The sequence below is a fragment of the Oncorhynchus masou genome, chromosome 20 (assembly GCF_036934945.1).
Source record: "Oncorhynchus masou masou isolate Uvic2021 chromosome 20, UVic_Omas_1.1, whole genome shotgun sequence".
Lineage (NCBI taxonomy): Eukaryota > Metazoa > Chordata > Actinopteri > Salmoniformes > Salmonidae > Oncorhynchus > Oncorhynchus masou.
This window is the reverse complement of record NC_088231.1, coordinates 23,372,724-23,391,515: the sequence shown is the minus strand read 5'-3', so window position 1 is coordinate 23,391,515 and position 18,792 is coordinate 23,372,724. Positions and strand designations below refer to the sequence as shown.

The following is an 18,792-nucleotide window of genomic DNA, read 5'->3' as shown; positions in this document are numbered from 1 at the left end:
GGGGTTATACAGGTTAGTACTGCTGGGGTTATACAGGTTAGTACTGCTGGGGTTATACAGGTTAGTACTGCTGGGGTTATACAGGTTAGTACTGTAGTACTGCTGGGGTTATACAGGTTAGTACTGCTGGGGTTATACAGGTTAGTACTGCTGGGGTTATACAGGTTAGTACTGCTGGGGTTATACAGGTTAGTACTGCTGGGGTTATACAGGTTAGTACTGCTGGGGTTATACAGGTTAGTACTGCTGGGGTTATACAGGTTAGTACTGTAGTACTGCTGGGGTTATACAGGTTAGTACTGCTGGGGTTATACAGGTTAGTACTGCTGGGGTTATACAGGTTAGTACTGCTGGGGTTATACAGGTTAGTACTGCTGGGGTTATACAGGTTAGTACTGCTGGGGTTATACAGGTTAGTACTGCTGGGGTGATACAGGTTAGTACTGCTGGGGTTATACAGGTTAGTACTGTAGTACTGCTGGGTTATACAGGTTAGTACTGTAGTACTGCTGGGGTTATACAGGTTAGTGCTGCTGGGGTTATACAGGTTAGTACTGCTGGGGTTATACAGGTTAGTACTGCTGGGGTTATACAGGTTAGTACTGTAGTACTGCTGGGGTTATACAGGTTAGTACTGCTGGGGTTATACAGGTTAGTACTGTAGTACTGCTGGGGCTAAACAGGTTAGTACTGCTGGGGTTATACAGGTTAGTACTGCTGGGGTTATACAGGTTAGTACTGTAGTACTGCTGGGGCTAAACAGGTTAGTACTGCTGGGGCTAAACAGGTTAGTACTGCTGGGGTTATACAGGTTAGTACTGCTGGGGTTATACAGGTTAGTACTGTAGTACTGCTGGGGTTATACAGGTTAGTACTGCTGGGGTTATACAGGTTAGTACTGTAGTACTGCTGGGGTTATACAGGTTAGTACTGCTGGGGTTATACATGTTAGTACTGTAGTACTGCTGGGGTTATACAGGTTAGTACTGCTGGGGTTATACAGGTTAGTACTGCTGGGGTTATACAGGTTAGTACTGCTGGGGTTATACAGGTTAGTACTGTAGTACTGCTGGGGTTATACAGGTTAGTACTGCTGGGTTATACAGGTTAGTACTGCTGGGGTTATACAGGTTAGTACTGTAGTACTGCTGGGGTTATACAGGTTAGTACTGCTGGGTTATACAGGTTAGTACTGCTGGGGTTATACAGGTTAGTACTGTAGTACTGCTGGGGTTATACAGGTTAGTACTGCAGTACTGCTGGGGTTATACAGGTTAGTACTGCTGGGGTTATACAGGTTAGTACTGCTGGGGTGATACAGGTTAGTACTGCTGGGGTTATACAGGTTAGTACTGCTGGGGTTATACAGGTTAGTACTGCTGGGGTTATACAGGTTAGTACTGCTGGGGTTATACAGGTTAGTACTGCTGGGGTTATACAGGTTAGTACTGCTGGGTTATACAGGTTAGTACTGCTGGGGTTATACAGGTTAGTACTGTAGTACTGCTGGGGTTATACAGGTTAGTACTGCTGGTGTTATACAGGTTAGTACTGCTGGGGTTATACAGGTTAGTACTGCTGGGGTTATACAGGTTAGTGCTGCTGGGGTTATACAGGTTAGTACTGCTGGGGTTATACAGGTTAGTACTGTAGTACTGCTGGGGTTATACAGGTTAGTACTGCTGGGGTTATACAGGTTAGTACTGCTGGGTTATACAGGTTAGTACTGCTGGGGTTATACAGGTTAGTACTGTAGTACTGCTGGGGTTATACAGGTTAGTACTGCTGGTGTTATACAGGTTAGTACTGCTGGGGTTATACAGGTTAGTACTGCTGGGGTTATACAGGTTAGTACTGCTGGGGTTATACAGGTTAGTACTGCTGGGGTTATACAGGTTAGTACTGTAGTACTGCTGGGGTTATACAGGTTAGTACTGTAGTACTGCTGGGGTTATACAGGTTAGTACTGCTGGGGTTATACAGGTTAGTACTGCTGGGGTTATACAGATTAGTACTGCGGGGGTTATACAGGTTAGTACTAATCTCTCCCTCCACCTCTCTCTGGCTCCGCCCCCCCCCCTCCACCTCTCTCTCCCTCCGCCCCCCTCCACCACTCTCTCCCTCCGCCCCCCCCTCCACCACTCTCTCCCTCCGCCCCCCTCCACCTCTCTCTCCCTCCGCCCCCCTCCACCTCTCTCTCCCTCCGCCCCCCTCCCTCCATCTCTCTCTCCCTCCGTCCCACCTCTCTCTGGCCCCGCCCCTCCACCTCTCTCTGGCCCCGCCCCTCCACCTCTCTCTCTCCCTCCGCCCCCCCTCCACCTCTCTCTCCCTCCGCCCCCCTCCACCTCTCTCTCCCTCCGCCCCCCCTCCACCACTCTCTCCCTCCGTCCCCCCTCCACCTCTCTCTCCCTCCGCCCCCCCTCCACCACTCTCTCCCTCCGTCCCCCCTCCACCACTCTCTCCCTCCGTCCTACCTCTCTCTCCCTCCGTCCCACCTCCACCTCTCTCTGGCCCCGCCCCTCCACCTCTCTCTGGCTCCGCCCCCCTCCACCTCTCTAGATGTGTGGTGTGATGGTATCAGCCAGTGAAGACTCCACCCCCTCAGTGATCTACCACTGTGTGTTGCGTGGGTTGGAGCGCCTCCTGCTGTCGGAGCAGCTGTCTCGTATGGACGGAGAGGCACTGGTTAAACTGAGTGTCGACAGGGTTAACATGCCAAGCCCTCACAGAGCCATGTCTGCACTGGGACTCATGCTCACCTGCATGTACACAGGTAACATCTATCTGTACCTAGTGTCATCTAACTAACGCTAGCTAGCTTAGCCCTGCATGTACACGGGTAACATCTATCTGTACCTAGTATCATCTAACTAACGCTAGCTAGCTTAGCCCTGCATGTACATAGGTAACATCTACCTGTACCTAGTATCATCTAACTATCGCTAGCTAGCTTAGCCCTGCATGTACACAGGTAACATCTACCTGGTATCATCTAACTAACTAACGCTAGCTAGCTTAGCCCTGCATGTACACAGGTAATATCTACCTGTACCTAGTGTCATCTAACTAACGCTAGCTAGCTTAGCCCTGCATGTACACAGGTAACATCTACCTATACCTAGTGTCATCTAACTAACGCTAGCTAGCTTAGCCCTGCATGTACACAGGTAACATCTATCTGTACCTAGTGTCATCTAACTAACGCTAGCTAGCTTAGCCCTGCATGTACACAGGTAACATCTATCTGTACCTAGTATCATCTAACTAACGCTAGCTAGCTTAGCCCTGCATGTACATAGGTAACATCTACCTGTACCTAGTTCCATCTAACTATCGCTAGCTAGCTTAGCCCTGCATGTACACAGGTAACATCTACCTGTACCTAGTATCATCTAACTATCGCTAGCTAGCTTAGCCCTGCATGTACACAGGTAACATCTATCTGTACCTAGTATCATCTAACTAACGCTAGCTAGCTTAGCCCTGCATGTACATAGGTAACATCTACCTGTACCTAGTTCCATCTAACTATCGCTAGCTAGCTTAGCCCTGCATGTACACAGGTAACATCTCCCTATACCTAGTATCATCTAACTAACGCTAGCTAGCTTAGCCCTGCATGTACACAGGTAACATCTACCTATACCTAGTGTCATCTAACTAACGCTAGCTAGCTTAGCCCTGCATGTACACAGGTAACATCTACCTGTACCTAGTATCATCTAACTAACGCTAGCTAGCTTAGCCCTGCATGTACACAGGTAACATCTACCTATACCTAGTGTCATCTAACTAACGCTAGCTAGCTTAGCCCTGCATGTACACAGGTAACATCTATCTGTACCTAGTATCATCTAACTAACGCTAGATAGCTTAGCCCTGCATGTACACAGGTAACATCTACCTATACCTAGTGTCATCTAACTAACGCTAGCTAGCTTAGCCCTGCATGTACACAGGTAACATCTACCTGTACCTAGTATCATCTAACTAACGCTAGCTAGCTTAGCCCTGCATGTACACAGGTAACATCTACCTGTACCTAGTATCATCTAACTAACGCTAGCTAGCTTAGCCCTGCATGTACACAGGTAACATCTACCTATACCTAGTGTCATCTAACTAACGCTAGCTAGCTTAGCCCTGCATGTACACAGGTAACATCTACCTATACCTAGTGTCATCTAACTAACGCTAGCTAGCTTAGCTCTGCATGTACACAGGTAACATCTACCTATACCTAGTGTCATCTAACTAACGCTAGCTACCTTAGCCCTGCATGTACACAGGTAACATCTACCTATACCTAGTGTCATCTAACTAACGCTAGCTAGCTTAGCCCTGCATGTACACAGGTAACATCTACCTGGTATCATCTAACTAACTAACGCTAGCTAGCTTAGCCCTGCATGTACACAGGTAACATCTATCTGTACCTAGTATCATCTAACTAACGCTAGCTAGCTTAGCCCTGCATGTACACAGGTAACATCTACCTGTACCTAGTGTCATCTAACTAACGCTAGCTAGCTTATCCCTGCATGTACACAGGTAACATCTACCTATACCTAGTGTCATCTAACTAACGCTAGCTAGCTTAGCCCTGCATGTACACAGGTAACATCTACCTATACCTAGTATCATCTAACTAACTAACGCTAGCTAGCTTAGCCCTGCATGTACACAGGTAACATCTACCTGTACCTAGTGTCATCTAACTAACGCTAGCTAGCTTAGCCCTGCATGTACACAGGTAACATCTATCTGTACCTAGTATCATCTAACTAACTATCGCTAGCTTAGCCCTGCATGTACACAGGTAACATCTACCTATACCTAGTATCATCTAACTAACTAACGCTAGCTAGCTTAGCCCTGCATGTACACAGGTAACATCTACCTGTACCTAGTATCATCTAACTAACTAACGCTAGCTAGCTTAGCCCTGCATGTACACAGGTAACATCTACCTGTACCTAGTATCATCTAACTATCGCTAGCTAGCTTAGCCCTGCATGTACACAGGTAACATCTACCTGTACCTAGTATCATCTAACTATCGCTAGCTAGCTTAGCCCTGCATGTACACAGGTAACATCTATCTGTACCTAGTATCATCTAACTAACGCTAGCTAGCTTAGCCCTGCATGTACACAGGTAACATCTACCTGTACCTAGTATCATCTAACTATCGCTAGCTAGCTTAGCCCTGCATGTACACAGGTAACATCTATCTGTACCTAGTATCATCTAACTAACGCTAGCTAGCTTAGCCCTGCATGTACATAGGTAACATCTACCTGTACCTAGTTCCATCTAACTATCGCTAGCTAGCTTAGCCCTGCATGTACACAGGTAACATCTACCTGTACCTAGTATCATCTAACTATCGCTAGCTAGCTTAGCCCTGCATGTACACAGGTAACATCTACCTGTACCTAGTATCATCTAACTAACGCTAGCTAGCTTAGCCCTGCATGTACACAGGTAACATCTACCTGTACCTAGTATCATCTAACTAACGCTAGCTAGCTTATCCCTGCATGTACACAGGTAACATCTACCTGTACCTAGTGTCATCTAACTAACGCTAGCTAGCTTAGCCCTGCATGTACACAGGTAACATCTACCTGTACCTAGTGTCATCTAACTAACGCTAGCTAGCTTAGCCCTGCATGTACACAGGTAACATCTACCTGTACCTAGTGTCATCTAACTAACGCTAGCTAGCTTAGCCCTGCATGTACACAGGTAACATCTACCTGTACCTAGTGTCATCTAACTAACGCTAGCTAGCTTAGCCCTGCATGTACACAGGTAACATCTACCTATACCTAGTATCATCTAACTATCGCTAGCTAGCTTAGCCCTGCATGTACACAGGTAACATCTATCTGTACCTAGTATCATCTAACTAACGCTAGCTAGCTTAGCCCTGCATGTACATAGGTAACATCTACCTGTACCTAGTTCCATCTAACTATCGCTAGCTAGCTTAGCCCTGCATGTACACAGGTAACATCTACCTGTACCTAGTATCATCTAACTAACGCTAGCTAGCTTAGCCCTGCATGTACACAGGTAACATCTACCTGTACCTAGTATCATCTAACTAATGCTAGCTAGCTTATCCCTGCATGTACACAGGTAACATCTACCTATACCTAGTATCATCTAACTAACGCTAGCTAGCTTAGCCCTGCATGTACACAGGTAACATCTACCTATACCTAGTTCCATCTAACTATCGCTAGCTAGCTTAGCCCTGCATGTACACAGGTAACATCTACCTATACCTAGTATCATCTAACTAACGCTAGCTAGCTTAGCCCTGCATGTACACAGGTAACATCTACCTGTACCTAGTATCATCTAACTAACTAACGCTAGCTAGCTTAGCCCTGCATGTACACAGGTAACATCTACCTGTACCTAGTATCATCTAACTAACTAACGCTAGCTAGCTTAGCCCTGCATGTACACAGGTAATATCTACCTATACCTAGTATCATCTAACTAACGCTAGCTAGCTTAGCCCTGCATGTACACAGGTAACATCTATCTGTACCTAGTATCATCTAACTAACGCTAGCTAGCTTAGCCCTGCATGTACACAGGTAACATCTACCTATACCTAGTGTCATCTAACTATCGCTAGCTAGCTTAGCCCTGCATGTACACAGGTAACATCTCCCTATACCTAGTATCATCTAACTAACTAACGCTAGCTAGCTTAGCCCTGCATGAACACAGGTAACATCTACCTATACCTCATATCATCTAACGCTAGCTAGCTTAGCCCTGCATGTACACAGGTAACATCTACCTATACCTAGTATCATCTAACTATCGCTAGCTAGCTTAGCTCTGCATGTACACAGGTAACATCTACCTGTACCTAGTGTCATCTAACTAACGCTAGCTAGCTTAGCACTGCATGTACACAGGTAACATCTAACTGTACCTAGTTTCATCTAACTATCGCTAGCTAGCTTAGCCCTGCATGTACACAGGTAACATCTACCTATACCTAGTATCATCTAACTATCGCTAGCTAGCTTAGCTCTGCATGTACACAGGTAACATCTACCTATACCTAGTGTCATCTAACTAACGCTAGCTAGCTTAGCACTGCATGTACACAGGTAACATCTACCTGTACCTAGTGTCATCTAACTAACGCTAGCTAGCTTATCCCTGCATGTACACAGGTAACATCTACCTGTACCTAGTGTCATCTAACTAACGCTAGCTAGCTTACCCCTGCATGTACACAGGTAACATCTACCTGTACCTAGTATCATCTAACTAACTAACGCTAGCTAGCTTAGCCCTGCATGTACACAGGTAACATCTACCTATACCTAGTTTCATCTAACTAACTAACGCTAGCTAGCTTAGCCCTGCATGTACACAGGTAACATCTACCTGTACCTAGTATCATCTAACTAACTAACGCTAGCTAGCTTAGCCCTGCATGTACACAGGTAACATCTACCTAGTATCATCTAACTAATGATAACTAGCTTAGCTCTGCATATATGTAGTTCCAAGACAACAAACTATTAGCCATTATAACAATGTAGAGGCTATTGCTATCGCTAACATAACAATGTAGAGGCTATTGCTATCGCTAACATAACAATGTAGAGGCTATTGCTATCGCTAACATAACAATGTGGAGGCTATAGCTATCGCTAACATAACAATGTGGAGGCTATAGCTATCGCTAACATAACAATGTAGAGGCTATAGCTATCGCTAACATAACAATGTAGATGCTATAGCTAACATAACAATGTAGAGGCTATTGCTGTCGCTAACATACAATGTAGAGGCTATTGCTAACATAACAATGTAGAGGCTATCGCTAACATAACAATGTAGAGGCTATAGCTAATATAGCTAACACTAACATAATAAAGTAACTAGCTAATGCTAACAATTCCAAGAATCCCCTTTCTTCCCAGGACAGGAAAACAAGAGTCCCTCCTACCAATTAACTAACCCCAATCGTACAAACTCCTCCCTCACAAACTAGCCTGGGTACCAGTTTGTTTAGCTAACATTCCACATTTGCAATGACAAGAGTACAAGGTGTGGAATGTTAGCCAGACAGACTGGTACCCAGGCTACCCGCCAAAACCAGCTTTGTCTCTGAATAAAAATAACTTTTCTATCAAACAATCGTTTTAATAATTTAATAATCACGACGAATCACCCTCTCATCCTCCCAGCGGTGCGTACCTCAGTGTCGACAGCAGAGTCAGCGTTGGGGTCAGAGGTGATGGGGTCAGAGGTTAGAGGTCAGGGGTCAGAGGTGACCTCGGGTCCTGTTGCTTTCTCCTCAGGCAAGGAGAAGGCCAGCCCTGGTCGCCCGGCCGGCGCTGTCGACCCTCAGGCCCCCGACAGCGAGTCTGTCATCGTTGCCATGGAGAGGGTCTCCGTGCTCTTCGACAGGTAGGGTTGTGACAACAACACGTCTGGACATAAACACAGTCTACACACAACTCTATCAGACACACAACCCTCTATCGGACACACAACCCTCTATCAGACACACAACCCTCTATCGGACACACAACTCTATCAGACACACAACTCTATCAGACACACAACCCTCTATCGGACACACAACCCTCTATCGGACACACAACCCTCTATCAGACACACAACTCTATCAGACACACAACTCTATCAGACACACAACTCTATCAGACACACAACTCTATCAGACACACAACCCTCTGTCGGACACACAACCCTCTATCGGACACACAACCCTCTATCGGACACACAACCCTCTATCGGACACACAACCCTCTATCGGACACACAACCCTCTGTCGGACACACAACCCTCTGTCAGACACACAACCCTCTGTCAGACACACAACCCTCTGTCAGACACACAACCCTCTATCGGACACACAACCCTCTATCAGACACACAACCCTCTATCAGACACACAACCCTCTATCAGACACACAACCCTCTATCAGACACACAACCCTCTATCAGACACACAACTCTATCAGACACACAACCCTCTGTCAGACACACAACTCTATCAGACACACAACCCTCTATCAGACACACAACCCTCTATCAGACACACAACCCTCTATTGGACACACAACCCTCTATCAGACACACAACCCTCTATTGGACACACAACCCTCTATCGGACACACAACCCTCTATCGGACACACAACCCTCTATCAGACACACAACCCTCTATCGGACACACAACCCTCTGTCGGACACACAACCCTCTATCAGACACACAACCCTCTGTCAGACACACAACCCTCTATCGGACACACAGCCCTCTATCGGACACACAACCCTCTATCGGACACACAACCCTCTATCAGACACACAACTCTATCAGACACACGACCCTCTATCAGACACACAACCCTCTATCAGACACACAACCCTCTATCAGACACACAACCCTCTATCAGACACACAACTCTATCAGACACACGACCCTCTATCAGACACACAACCCTCTATCAGACACACAACCCTCTATCAGACACACAACCCTCTATCGGACACACAACCCTCTATCGGACACACAACCCTCTATCGGACACACAACCCTCTATCGGACACACAACCCTCTATCGGACACACAACCCTCTATCGGACACACAACCCTCTGTCGGACACACAACTCTATCAGACACACAACCCTCTATCAGACACACAACCCTCTATCAGACACACAACCCTCTATCGGACACACAACCCTCTGTCGGACACACAACCCTCTGTCAGACACACGACCCTCTGTCAGACACACAACTGGTGTGATGGTTTCTCATATTAACCATAGCAACAGACTGTTATATATCTGGTGTGATGGTTTCTCATATTAACCATGGCAACAGACTGTTATATATCTGGTGTGATGGTTTCTCATATTAACCATAGCAACAGACTGTTATATATCTGGTGTGATGGTTTACCATAGCAACATACTGTTATATATCTGGTGTGATGGTTTACCATAGCAACAGACTGTTATATATCTGGTGTGATGGTTTCTCATATTAACCATGGCAACAGAATGTTATATATCTGGTGTGATGGTTTACCATAGCAACAGACTGTTATATATCTGGTGTGATGGTTTCTCATATTAACCATGGCAACAGACTGTTATATATCTGGTGTGATGGTTTCTCATATTAACCATAGCAACAGACTGTTATATATCTGGTGTGATGGTTTACCATAGCAACAGACTGTTATATATCTGGTTTCTCATATTAACCATGGCAACAGACTGTTATATATCTGGTGTGATGGTTTACAATAGCAACAGCCTGTTATATATCTGGTGTGATGGTTTCTCATATTAACCATGGCAACAGACTGTTATATATCTGGTGTGATGGTTTACCATAGCAACAGACTGTTATATATCTGGTGTGATGGTTTACCATAGCAACAGACTGTTATATATCTGGTGTGATGGTTTCTCATATTAACCATGGCAACAGACTGTTATATATCTGGTGTGATGGTTTCTCATATTAACCATAGCAACAGACTGTTATATATCTGGTGTGATGGTTTACCATAGCAACAGACTGTTATATATCTGGTGTGATGGTTTCTCATATTAACCATGGCAACAGCCTGTTATATATCTGGTGTGATGGTTTCTCATATTAACCATGGCAACAGACTGTTATATATCTGGTGTGATGGTTTACAATAGCAACAGCCTGTTATATATCTGGTGTGATGGTTTCTCATATTAACCATAGCAACAGACTGTTATATATCTGGTGTGATGGTTTACCATAGCAACAGACTGTTATATATCTGGTGTGATGGTTTACCATAGCAACAGACTGTTATATATCTGGTGTGATGGTTTCTCATATTAACCATGGCAACAGACTGTTATATATCTGGTGTGATGGTTTCTCATATTAACCATAGCAACAGACTGTTATATATCTGGTGTGATGGTTTACCATAGCAACAGACTGTTATATATCTGGTGTGATGGTTTCTCATATTAACCATGGCAACAGACTGTTATATATCTGGTTTGATGGTTTCTCATATTAACCATGGCAACAGACTGTTATATATCTGGTTTGATGGTTTCTCATATTAACCATGGCAACAGACTGTTATATATCTGGTTTGATGGTTTACCATAGCAACAGACTGTTATATATCTGGTGTGATGGTTTCTCATATTAACCATGGCAACAGACTGTTATATATCTGGTGTGATGGTTTCTCATATTAACCATGGCAACAGACTGTTATATATCTGGTGTGATGGTTTCTCATATTAACCATGGCAACAGACTTTTATATATCTGGTGTGATGGTTTCTCATATTAACCATAGCAACGGACTGTTATATATCTGGTGTGATGGTTTCTCATATTAACCATAGCAACAGACTGTTATATATCTGGTGTGATGGTTTACCATAGCAACAGACTGTTATATATCTGGTTTCTCATATTAACCATGGCAACAGACTGTTATATATCTGGTGTGATGGTTTACAATAGCAACAGCCTGTTATATATCTGGTGTGATGGTTTCTCATATTAACCATGGCAACAGACTGTTATATATCTGGTGTGATGGTTTACCATAGCAACAGACTGTTATATATCTTATCTGGTTTGATGGTTTCTCATATTAACCATGGCAACAGACTGTTATATATCTGGTGTGATGGTTTACCATAGCAACAGACTGTTATATATCTGGTGTGATGGTTTACCATAGCAACAGACTGTTATATATCTGGTGTGATGGTTTCTCATATTAACCATGGCAACAGACTGTTATATATCTGGTGTGATGGTTTCTCATATTAACCATAGCAACAGACTGTTATATATCTGGTGTGATGGTTTACCATAGCAACAGACTGTTATATATCTGGTGTGATGGTTTCTCATATTAACCATGGCAACAGACTGTTATATATCTGGTTTGATGGTTTCTCATATTAACCATGGCAACAGACTGTTATATATCTGGTTTGATGGTTTCTCATATTAACCATGGCAACAGACTGTTATATATCTGGTTTGATGGTTTACCATAGCAACAGACTGTTATATATCTGGTGTGATGGTTTCTCATATTAACCATGGCAACAGACTGTTATATATCTGGTGTGATGGTTTCTCATATTAACCATAGCAACAGACTGTTATATATCTGGTGTGATGGTTTCTCATATTAACCATGGCAACAGACTGTTATATATCTGGTTTTATGGTTTCTCATATTAACCATGGCAACAGACTGTTATATATCTGGTGTGATGGTTTCTCATATTAACCATAGCAACAGACTGTTATATATCTGGTGTGATGGTTTCTCATATTAACCATGGCAACAGACTGTTATATATCTGGTGTGATGGTTTCTCATATTAACCATGGCAACAGACTGTTATATATCTGGTTTTATGGTTTCTCATATTAACCATGGCAACAGACTGTTATATATCTGGTTTGATGGTTTCTCATCATAGACTGATTTATCTGGTTTTTGGGGTCTGTTTTCTAACAATGTTGCCAGTCTTTTTGGGGGGGTTGTCTATTGTCTAACAATGTAGCCAGTCTTTTGGGGGGGGTTGTCTATTGTCTAACAATGTAGCCAGTCTTTTTGGGGGGGTTGTCTATTGTCTAACAATGTTGCCAGTCTTTTTGGGGGTTGTCTAACAATGTAGCCAGTCTTTTTGGGGGGTTGTCTATTGTCTAACAATGTCGCCGGTCTTTTAGGGGTTGTCTATTGTCTAACAATGTAGCCAGTCTTTTTGGGGGGGTTGTCTATTGTCTAACAATGTAGCCAGTCTTTTTGGGGGGGTTGTCTATTGTCTAACAATGTTGCGAGTCTTTTTGGGGGGTTGTCTAACAATGTAGCCAGTCTTTTTGGGGGGGTTGTCTATTGTCTAACAATGTAGCCAGTCTTTTTGGGGGGGTTGTCTAACAATGTAGACAGTCTTTTTGGGGGTTGTCTATTGTCTAACAATGTAGCCAGTCTTTTTGGGGGTTGTCTATTGTCTAACAATGTAGCCAGTCTTTTTGGGGGGGTTGTCTAACAATGTAGCCGGTCTTTTTAGGGGGTTGTCTATTGTCTAACAATGTAGCCAGTCTTTTTAGGGGGGTTGTCTATTGTCTAACAATGTAGCCAGACTTTTTGGGGGGTTGTCTAACAATGTAGCCAGTCTTTTTAGGGGGGTTGTCTATTGTCTAACAATGTAGCCAGTCTTTTGGGGGGTTGTCTATTGTCTAACAATGTAGCCAGTCTTTTTGGGGGGTTGTCTGTTTTCTAACAATGTAGCCAGTCTTTTTAGGGGGGTTGTCTATTGTCTAACAATGTAGCCAGTCTTTTGGGGGGTTGTCTATTGTCTAACAATGTAGCCAGTCTTTTTGGGGGGGTTGTCTGTTTTCTAACAATGTAGCCAGTCTTTTGGGGGGTTGTCTGTTTTCTAACAATGTAGCCAGTCTTTTTGGGGGGGTTGTCTGTTTTCTAACAATGTAGCCAGTCTTTTTGGGGGGGTTGTCTGTTTTCTAACAATGTAGCCAGTCTTTTTGGGGGGGTTGTCTAACAATGTAGCCAGTCTTTTTGGGGGGGTTGTCTAACAATGTAGCCGGTCTTTTTGGGGGTTTGTATATTGTCAAACAATGTAGCCAGTCTTTTTTGGGGGGTTGTCTAACAATGTAGCCGGTCTTTTTAGGGGGGTTGTCTATTGTCTAACAATGTAGCCAGTCTTTTTGGGGGTTGTCTATTGTCTAACAATGTAGCCAGTCTTTTTGGGGGTTGTCTATTGTCTAACAATGTAGCCAGTCTTTTTGGGGGGTTGTCTATTGTCTAACAATGTAGCCGGTCTTTTTAGGGGGGTTGTCTATTGTCTAACAATGTAGCCAGTCTTTTTGGGGGGGTTGTCTATTGTCTAACAATGTAGCCAGTCTTTTTAGGGGGGTTGTCTATTGTCTAACAATGTCGCCGGTCTTTTTATGGGGTTGTCTATTGTCTAACAATGTAGCCAGTCTTTTTGGGGGGGTTGTCTATTGTCTAACAATGTAGCCAGTCTTTTTGGGGGGGTTGTCTATTGTCTAACAATGTAGCCAGTCTTTTTGTGGGGGTTGTCTATTGTCTAACAATGTAGCCAGTCTTTTTGGGGGGGTTGTCTATTGTCTAACAATGAAGCCAGTCTTTTTAGGGAGGTTGTCTATTGTCTAACAATGTAGCCAGTCTTTTTGGGGGGGTTGTCTATTGTCTAACAATGTAGCCAGTCTTTTTGGGGGGGTTGTCTATTGTCTAACAATGTAGCCAGTCTTTTTAGGGGGGTTGTCTATTGTCTAACAATGAAGCCAGTCTTTTTGGGGGGGTTGTCTATTGTCTAACAATGAAGCCAGTCTTTTTGGGGGGGTTGTCTATTGTCTAACAATGAAGCCAGTCTTTTTGGGGGGTTGTCTATTGTCTAACAATGAAGCCAGTCTTTTTGGGGGGTTGTCTATTGTCTAACAATGAAGCCAGTCTTTTTGGGGGTTGTCTATTGTCTAACAATGAAGCCAGTCTTTTTGGGGGGGTTGTCTATTGTCTAACAATGTAGCCAGTCGTTTTGGGGGGTTGTCTGTTTTCTAACAATGTAGCCAGTCTTTTTAGGGGGTTGTCTATTGTCTAACAATGTAGCCAGTCTTTTTGGGGGGGGGTTGTCTGTTTTCTAACAATGAAGCCAGTCTTTTTGGGGGGTTGTCTATTGTCTAACAATGTAGCCAGTCTTTTTGGGGGGGTTGTCTGTTTTCTAACAATGAAGCCAGTCTTTTTGGGGGGGGTTGTCTATTGTCTAACAATGTAGCCAGTCGTTTTGGGGGGGTTGTCTATTGTCTAACAATGAAGCCAGTCGTTTTGGGGGGTTGTCTATTGTCTAACAATGTAGCCAGTCTTTTTGGGGGGGTTGTCTATTGTCTAACAATGTAGCCAGTCTTTTTGGGGGGGTTGTCTATTTTCTAACAATGAGGCCAGTCTTTTTAGGGGGTTGTCTGTTTTCTAACAATGTAGCCAGTCTTTTTGGGGGGTTGTCTATTTTCTAACAATGGACCCAGTCTCACAGTTGTTTTCTGATATCTGGTTCTCCATGTCCGTTATCCCCGATGTTTCCTCCATTTGTTGTGCCAGGGTCCGTAAGGGTTTACCCAGCGAGGCGCGGGTGGTGGCCAGGATTCTTCCTCAGTTCCTGGACGACTTCTTCCCTCCGCAGGACGTCATGAACAAGGTCATCGGAGAGTTCCTGTCCAATCAGCAGCCGTACCCACAGTTCATGGCTACTGTGGTCTACAAGGTCAGTGTGAGAATGGTGGACAGTAAAGGTGGGTGTGTGACAGACAACTCACTCTCTCTTTCGCTACCCCCCCCATCTCTCTCTCCTTCCCTCTCTTTCTCTCTCTCCCCCATCTCTCTCTCCTTCCCTCTCTTTCTCTCTCTCCCCCATGGGTTCTGCTGTCTTTGTCAAACTCTCTCTCCCTCCCTCTCTCCCTCCCTCTCTCTCTCCCTCCCTCTCCTCCCCCAGGTGTTCCAGACCCTCCATGCTACAGGCCAGTCCAGTATGGTGACAGACTGGGTGTTACTGTCTCTGTCTAACTCCCCCTCTCCTCCCCCAGGTGTTCCAGACCCTCCATGCTACAGGCCAGTCCAGTATGGTGACAGACTGGGTGTTACTGTCTCTGTCTAACTCCCCCTCTCCTCCCCCAGGTGTTCCAGACCCTCCATGCTACAGGTCAGTCCAGTATGGTGACAGACTGGGTGTTACTGTCTCTGTCGAACTTCACCCAGAGAACCCCAGTTGCCATGGCCACGTGGAGTCTGTCTTGCTTCTTCATCTCTGCCTCCACCTCCCAGTGGGTCTCTGCCCTGTATCCTTACTAGAGAGGGGGACGGGTGGGGGTGTAGTGTGTGTGTGTCTTTGTGTGTCTCTCTGTGTGTGTGTGCAGTCTGTGTGTGTGTGTGTGTGTGTGTGTGTGTGTGTGTGTGTGTGTGTGTGTGTGTGTGTGTGTGTGTGTGTGTGTGTGTGTATGTCTTGTACTAACTGTGTGTAGTGTCTGTGGTAGTGTGTGTGTGTCTGTGGTAGTGTGTCTGTGGTAGTGTGTGTGTGTCTGTGGTAGTGTGTGTGTGTGTGTGTGTGTGTGTGTGTGTGTGTGTGGTAGTGTGTGTGTGGTAGTGTGTGTGTGTGTGTGGTAGTGTGTGTGGTAGTGTGGTAGTGTGTGTGTGTGTGTGTAGTGTGGTAGTGTGTGTGTGTCTGTGGTAGTGTCTGTGGTAGTGTCTGTGGTAGTGTATGTGGTAGTGTGTGTGGTAGTGTGTGTAGTAGTGTGTGTGGTAGTGTCTGTGTGTGTGTGGTAGTGTGTGTGGTAGTGTGTGGTAGTGTGTGTGTGTGTCTGTGGTAGTGTCTGTGGTAGTGTCTGTGTGTGTGGTTGTGTGGTAGTGTGTGTGGTAGTGTGGTAGTGTGTGTGGTAGTGTGTGTGGTAGTGTGTGTGGTAGTGTCTGTGGTAGTGTGTGGTAGTGTGTGTGTGTATAGTGTGGTAGTGTGCCTGGTAGTGTGTGTGTGTGGTAGTGTGTTTGGTAGTGTGGTAGTGTGTGTGGTAGTGTGTGGTAGTGTGGTAGAAGTCATATTGTCCTCCATCTCTCCTTAACCCCCCCCAGCCTGCCCCATGTCATCAGTGTGTGGTAGTGTGGTAGAAGTCATACTGTCCTCCACCTCTCCTTAACACCCCCCCCCCCAGCCTGCCCCATGTCATCAGTGTGTGGTAGTGTGGTAGAAGTCATACTGTCCTCCATCTCTCCTTAACCCCCCCCCCCAGCCTGCCCCATGTCACCAGTGTGTGGTAGTGTGGTAGAAGTCATACTGTCCTCCATCTCTCCTTAACCCCCCCCCCCCAGCCTGCCCCATGTCATCAGTGTGTGGTAGTGTGGTAGAAGTCATACTGTCCTCCATCTCTCCTTAACCCCCCCCCCCCCAGCCTGCCCCATGTCATCAGTGTGTGGTAGTGTGGTAGAAGTCATACTGTCCTCCATCTCTCCTTAACCCCCCCCCAGCCTGCCCCATGTCATCAGTGTGTGGTAGAAGTCATACTGTCCTCCATCTCTCCTTAACCCCCCCCAGCCTGCCCCATGTCACCAGTGTGTGGTTGTGTGGTAGAAGTCATACTGTCCTCCATCTCTCCTTAACCCCCCCCCCCCCCCAGCCTGCCCCATGTCATCAGTGTGTGGTAGTGTGTGTGGCAGTGTGTGTGGTAGTGTGTGGTAGTGTGTGTGGTAGTGAAGTAGAAGTCATACTGTCCTCCATCTCTCCCCCCCCCCCCCCCAGCCTGCCCCATGTCATCAGTGTGTGGTAGTGTGTGTGTGGTAGTGTGTGGTAGTGTATGTGGTAGTGTGGTAGTGTCTGTGGTAGTGTGTGGTAGTGTGGTAGAAGTCATATTGTCCTCCATCTCTCCTTAACCCCCCCCCCCCCCCCCCCCCCCAGCCTGCTCCATGTCATCAGTGTGTGGTAGTGTGTGTGGCAGTGTGTGTGGTAGTGTGTGGTAGTGTGTGTGGTAGTGTGGTAGAAGTCATATTGTCCTCTATCTCTCCTTAACCCCCCCCCCAGCCTGCCCCATGTCATCAGTGTGTGGTAGTGTGTGGTAGTGTGTGTGGTAGTGTGGTAGAAGTCATACTGTCCTCCATCTCTCCTTAACCCCCCCCCCCCCAGCCTGCCCCATGTCATCAGTGTGTGGTAGTGTGGTAGAAGTCATACTGTCCTCCATCTCTCCTTAACCCCCCCCCAGCCTGCCCCATGTCATCAGTGTGTGGTAGTGTGTGGTAGTGTGGTAGGAGTCATATTGTCCTCCATCTCTCCTTAACCCCCCCCCAGCCTGCCCCATGTCATCAGTGTGTGGTAGTGTGGTAGAAGTCATACTGTCCTCCATCTCTCCTTAACCCCCCCCAGCCTGCCCCATGTCATCAGTGTGTGGTAGTGTGGTAGAAGTCATACTGTCCTCCATCTCTCCTTAACCCCCCCCCCCAGCCTGCCCCAGGTCATCAGTGTGTGGTAGTGTGGTAGAAGTCATACTGTCCTCCATCTCTCCTTAACCCCCCAGCCTGCCCCATGTCATCAGTGTGTGGTAGTGTGTGTGGTAGTGTGTGGTAGTGTGTGTGGTAGTGAAGTAGAAGTCATACTGTCCTCCATCTCTCCTTAACCCCCCCCCCCAGCCTGCCCCATGTCATCAGTGTGTGGTAGTGTGGTAGAAGTCATACTGTCCTCCATCTCTCCTTAACCCCCCCCCCAGCCTGCCCCATGTCATCAGTGTGTGGTAGTGTGGTAGAAGTCATACTGTCCTCCACCTCTCCTTAACCCCCCCCCCAGCCTGCCCCAGGTCATCAGTGTGTGGTAGTGTGGTAGAAGTCATACTGTCCTCCATCTCTCCTTAACCCCCCCCCCCAGCCTGCCCCAGGTCATCAGTGTGTGGTAGTGTGGTAGAAGTCATACTGTCCTCCATCTCTCCTTAACCCCCCCCCCCCAGCCTGCCCCATGTCACCAGCCGAATGGGGAAGAGTGAGGTGGTGGACATCAGCTTGTTCTGTCTGGTAGCCCTGGACTTCTACAGACACCAGCTGGACGAGGAGTTGGACCGCAGAGCCTTCCAGTCGGTCTTCCAGACCGTGGCCTCGCCTGGCAACACCTACCAGCAACTACTGGACTGTCTGCAGAGTATCCACCAAGACACATCGCTCTGAGAGAGAGGG

General features: G+C 46.1%; 1 protein-coding gene across 1 annotated transcript in view; it reads left to right on the top strand.

The window, feature by feature from the left end:
- Window positions 1-18,792, top strand: part of LOC135507189 (huntingtin-like) — a 202,380-nt gene extending 183,588 nt beyond the window's left edge. The window contains 5 exon segments of the mRNA XM_064926776.1: window positions 2,560-2,773; window positions 8,238-8,460; window positions 15,196-15,358; window positions 15,769-15,929; window positions 18,570-18,792. Coding sequence (XP_064782848.1) covers window positions 2,560-2,773; window positions 8,238-8,460; window positions 15,196-15,358; window positions 15,769-15,929; window positions 18,570-18,783 — 975 coding nt within the window. The 3' untranslated portion in view covers window positions 18,784-18,792.